Below are 5,746 nucleotides of genomic sequence, written 5' to 3'. Positions count from 1 at the left end.
CAGTTTTATTAAGTAAAGAACTTGTGTCGCTTAAGTTTCGTCGGAACGAAGTTACGGAAAATCAATTAACAAACGGAGACGTAACAATATTATCATTCTACAAAGCACGCGTTTCATTTTTAACTTGTGTATTTTACACAAATATATGACTTTGACCAACTTTTTTTTGATCGTTTCTTTATATTTAATGATGTAGCAAGCAAAACCATAAAATTACTTAATATAAACATGACACAGTACTGGTAATTAACAGTATAAAAAGTCAGTAACTTTACGGTTAAGTTGTTTCAAAGCTTTCTTTCACTAACTGAACAATGGCTATGTCATAAAAAATTGGACAGGTAGTGTTACATGAATATTTATTTATGTTACAGCCAGTAGGACCACCAAATAACCCGTTAATTTTTGACCGGGTAGCTAATCGATTGTTCTACAAAGGTTTCAAAGGAGTTCTTCCTCATTAAAAAAGATAAAATCAAAGATGAACAACCAGCTAACAGTATCATCACTGCATCTCAAACTGTGATAAACTTATCATCCTTGAGAGGAGCTAAGAATAAAAACATTGAAACCTTCCTTATATTATCAATAACCTTTTTTTAAATTTGAATTTCAGAGACCTAAAGAAATTCTAGGCATTGTAAGAAACTTATTATAATAATGCAACCTTCAGTCATGTAATTTCTTCATTAATATAAGGAACTTTATAAAGAAGTATCCTTTCCCATAATCCTCTCTGTTTAGATGTTGTTGCCTACTCCTTGGTAAGGTGATAATTTTCTTCTGTAATAATCCAATTCAGATTATTATAAAGCAATACAATATAAACTTAATACAATAAGAGTTCAATAACTGCCCCTGCACATTCACCTTTGAGAAAAGTAAAAACCTAAACCCACCCTATATTTTTTGGGAAACCATAGGTTCCCCTATGAAATTCTTGTAAAATTGTGGCTTCAGTAACTCGTTCTATAAGCCAGTCAACCCTTTTAAAAAAATCAAACTGGCTTAAGAGGAGCCTAGCCTATCTATACTATATTTTAAACTGGTGTCCTTTCATTCTGTTGTTTTCACAATATAAGACAAAAAATCACAGGCTTTTATCCTACTGATCCTGTCAGATCATCTTGTAATCTTCAATAAGATTACCTCTTACCCTTCTTTTCTCAAAAGAAAATATCTTAAGAGATTTAATCTTATACCCATAAGATAAACCTTCCATCGTCAGAATCCTCCAGGTATCCGTCCTCTGAACCCTTTGCAGTTAGTCAATATCAGGTGTTAGATAAAGAAACCAAAACTGTTTACAGTATCTTAACTTCCCAAGTGTGGCTCAACTGATTTTACTGATGTACAATTTATAGATAATTAGCACTATGTTAATATCCTGTTTTTTTAGTCACACTGTTCAGTGGGTTCCCATGTATATTAAATGTGATCAAAAGTATAACAATCCAAGTGCATTGTCTGGCATATTTTATAATCAAATTTTATTTGCCATATATTTGTCTGACTAACCAACTGATCCAAACTATTCTGTAATACTTCAATATTTTCAACACAGTTTGAAATATTCAAGAGTTTAATGTCATTTACAAACTTTACTAATCATGCATATATTAACATAAACAAGAAAAAACAAAGGTCCAGTAATGTTCTCTAAAGCACTCTACCAGTAACGAGGGTCCAGTCTGACTAGCCTTCACTAATAACAATGTTTTGCTTTCTCTCACCCAACCATCCTATACCCCAATTTAATACCTTTTCCCCAATCTCCAACCTGAAATAAAAAATTAGGTAAGAATGCCAAAAAAAACATACACATTATGACTCGTATCTTACTTAAAAACGTAACATTAATTTATTCAATACACGTTTCTTTCAAGTACTTGACAAATTAAAAGCTCAATTCAGATTTTAAAAAAATTCCAAAATTAAGTAAAATATTTATTGGTTTAATATTCATAAAACTCTAATGACATTCCTATTTCATAATCATTCAATGAACATAAAATAATTTACAGGAGGTGTACAGATTTTTCCAATATAAAACTGTTACACTTATTACTATTATTGATCTTCTTCGTATTCTATAATTAATTTAAATTAATGTTTGTAACATTTAATAAAAAACTGTATAAAACTGAATCCCATGGGATTCAGATATAGTAATCCCTAATTTTGATCTATTGTCTACAGAGAGGGAAACTAACCAGAAGGTACCACCACCAAAGGGGTTTTGTCTATCTCTTTTAAACATATAACAGAATTGTCTGTCATTTTTATTATGTACCCACAGTTGAATGTGTGTGGAGCTTATTCAGTAACACAGTGATTCGAACCCATTATACTAACCACTAAGCTATGCTTGACCACATTTAAGAAGACTTCGTGAAAAAAAGAAGAAAAAAAGGTTAATGAGAATTTCGAATTTTAAATCTTGCTTGCTCGATATTTCACTTCATAAATGTTCACAGTAAATATTTTATTTCTTCCACAAAAATTATGAAAATAATTTTTCAAAAACCATTAAGGACTAACACAAAAAATAGTCTTTATTCTAAAAGTTTAAAAAAATCCTGTTGTTTTATTGGTTATGCACAATCTTGTATACATTTCTTTACCTAGTATGCTGGTTTTTCTCTGTTTCTTCCAACCATTCATAAAATAAATTGTACAGTAAAAACAAGAGAGTGAATTTTTGTAAAAATGTTGTTGAAATATACATATTAAAATCTTATAATCTAAGTATTAAAAGTTGTTCAAATGTTGTTCTAATTTGATACATTTCTGACTTTTCAAACATATACAGTTGTTAAAACACTCAACTTGTTTTGTAAGCTTCTGAGTTTTAAAACATCCAAAACAATCAAGATATTAGAATTAATATGATAAACTTCTGATTTTCAAACTTCCAAGACAGTTTGATTTAGTTTGGTAATCTTCGGAGTTTTCAAGCATCCAGGAGAGTGAAAAAATTGGAGTTAGTCTGGTAAGCTTCTGAGTTTTAAAACACCCAGAACAGTCAAGTTGTTGGAGTTAATTTAGTAAGTTTCTAAAACATCTAGAGATCTTAAGATGTTTGATTTAGTTCAGTAAGCTTCTGTGCCTTCAGAATGGGATGTGGAGCTAAAAAAAGAAAAGTTACTTAGTTGTTTATTTGCATCTGTAATTTGCCCACATTTTAGGGCACATTAATAATTTTTAAATATCTTTTGCAAAATCTGAGCTTACAATTTATGACAAATAATATAAAAAAGATATTTTACAAACTAAAAAGTAGACATCATTTCATTGTACATTAAAACTGTTGAAATATACCAACGAACCTATTAAAAAGAAATAACATTCCAACTTCATTAAAAATTACAAACCCAGTAATCAGTGTGATAGTTGCAGAAGTTACAAATTTTAAATATTTTCCTAACTATGTTTACTTTCATAAAATTTAGATTTGCCTGAAGTTATTAATATATTTCTATGTGATTGTGTCTATCAAACTAGCAATATATAATGTTACGTCTCCGTTCGTTAGTTAATTTTCCGTAAAAATTCTTTCCGAAGAAACTTTACCGATAGAAGTCCTTTCTTAAATAAAACTGGTTTATTCTTTCTGAATGCAACTTTGCGATACACTTAATTTCCACAGTCGCGCTATAACAAATGCTATAATTCTCAACGAATGTCTCACGTGCTCGATTAAACAATACTCAGTTCAATTACACATTGTTACCGTCACGCTGTGACCGTCTTATATATATAAGATTAACGCATATCTAGTAAACGCTAGAGCATTCATGAAGGAACAGGATATTTCTAGAAGTCAATGACGTGTCACTAGCGTCACGTGACTTCTGCTGTCGTAACAATAATTAAAAAAATTATCAAGTCAGATCATCACATTTTATGATTCATCTATCAAGAGTTTGTCTTCTATTCTTCATGACATTGGGTGGATGTAGTTTTTTGTAGAAAGTTATTCACATAGATCTATAGTAATCTGAGCTTCTACATAGAATTTCAGATTACTCTAGACAAGCAGTCACTCATGAGTGTTATATAGAATCTCAGATTACTCTATACAAGCAGACAGTAATGAGTGTTATGTAGAAGCTCAGATTACTCTAGACAAGCAGACAGTCATGAGTGTTATATAGAATCTCAGATTACTCTAGACAAGCAGACAGTCATGAGTGTTATATAACACTCATGACCTGCTTGTCTAGAGTAATCTGAGATTCTATATAAAACTCATGACTGTCTGCTTGTTGAATTTGATGTAAAGCTACTTGTGGGCTATGCTAGCTGTCCCTAACTTTGAAGTGAAAGGCAGCTAGTCATCACCACCCACTGCCAACTCATGGGCTACTATAATCAGATACTGGTATTTTAGCATCACAATTATAAAGCATCAATAGGGGCAAAGTGCAGAATACACTTTTATGGAATGGTATTGAGGTATGAACCATGTAATCTCAGGTCCACGCTCCAGTATGCTAGTCATTGGGCCAAGCTTGCCCCAGACTGAAGTCTTACACTTAACACTGAAAGTCAACTTTTCATCTTCTGATTTGCTGTTCAAAGAATCCTCAATTAATAAATCCATACAAATGAATACTTTTTTTTTTCACATTTGCCCCCTTTGGTTTCTGTTTTACAAATGTTTCACCTTTGATCTCCAGTTCCTCTGATTCCAACCCTGGTGTAAAGTGTTTCCGCCTGTCCTAAAAGCACATTATTTTTGGCAATGAGACAGTGCGTAAGACTAAAGAAGAACCTAAGTATTTCTTAAACTCTTGCATTTAACCTAAATCAGAACAGAGGTATTACTGTAGAAGAGTCTAAACCCAATCTCATTATCAAAACATAGTATCATAAGTTCAAATACTAGTTGTGTTGTTTTTCTTGTTCATACTTATGGCATATTTTGGAAACGTATGCAATGGTATCTTCATCAACAGCACTGGGTCATTGTTCTAATGCCCTTCTTCAGAGATTTGGATTAGTACATAATAAAGTTGCTTCTCTTCATCATTCCGTATTAGTTTCCCTCTCTTCATTTCATATAATTATACCAAATCACCACATGAAAAAACTTACATGTTATCATCCGATCATTTATTTCTTTTTCCTCTGATAAGTGATGCACCACGTGGATTCACTAAGACTAATCATCTTCAGCATGGTCAAAAGATGGATGTCAACCAGTTAACCCCGCATTGGAGAAGGAATGTTCATTATAATTATAAATTTACTAAATGTATCTGTATGAAATGTGTAAAACTTTAGTAAAATGTACAAGTCTGTTATACACAAAAAATCATGTGTTACAAAAGTATCTGTACTCGAGACATGCCTGTGAATTGATGATGTCAGTCTGATTCTTAGTGTCACAAGTTGGATTGCAAAGTGAAGTTGACGTGAAGAATGAAAATAATTTTGTCCATATTGCATGACCTCTAGAACCTCTAAAATGCACATCTACACAGCGTGGTCACAAGCAAATAGACACCACCTTTTCAGAAAAAATTAAATTTTTCAGTCATATTCACATGAATTGATATATTTATAATTTAATTAATATCTAGTAAATCTTCCTTTCGCTTCGTTGATCCTTTGGGGCATCGTGATACTCATCTTGTCAATTTTAGATTGTGGGATTTTCACCCACTCTTGCTTCAAAACTTGGAGTAGATCGCTCTTCGAAGTTGGTTTTTTGGTTGTTTCTTGACTTGCCGGTAGAGTA

At 31.8% G+C, this 5,746-nt stretch overlaps 1 protein-coding gene across 1 annotated transcript in view; it reads right to left on the bottom strand.

Moving 5' to 3' along the window:
* Positions 1–1,290: 1,290 nt before the first annotated feature.
* The window catches only part of LOC106466719 (tRNA-specific adenosine deaminase 2-like), a 22,640-nt gene continuing 18,184 nt past the window's right edge, over positions 1,291–5,746 (bottom strand). The window contains exon 6 of the mRNA XM_013927018.2: positions 1,291–3,129. Coding sequence (XP_013782472.1) covers positions 3,074–3,129 — 56 coding nt within the window. The 3' untranslated portion in view covers positions 1,291–3,073. The remainder of the gene's footprint in view (positions 3,130–5,746) is intronic.

This window comes from Limulus polyphemus, unplaced genomic scaffold (assembly GCF_000517525.1).
Source record: "Limulus polyphemus unplaced genomic scaffold, Limulus_polyphemus-2.1.2 Scaffold2359, whole genome shotgun sequence".
Lineage (NCBI taxonomy): Eukaryota > Metazoa > Arthropoda > Merostomata > Xiphosura > Limulidae > Limulus > Limulus polyphemus.
The sequence above is the reverse complement of the archived record's forward strand: the minus strand, read 5'-3'. Positions and strand labels throughout refer to the sequence as shown.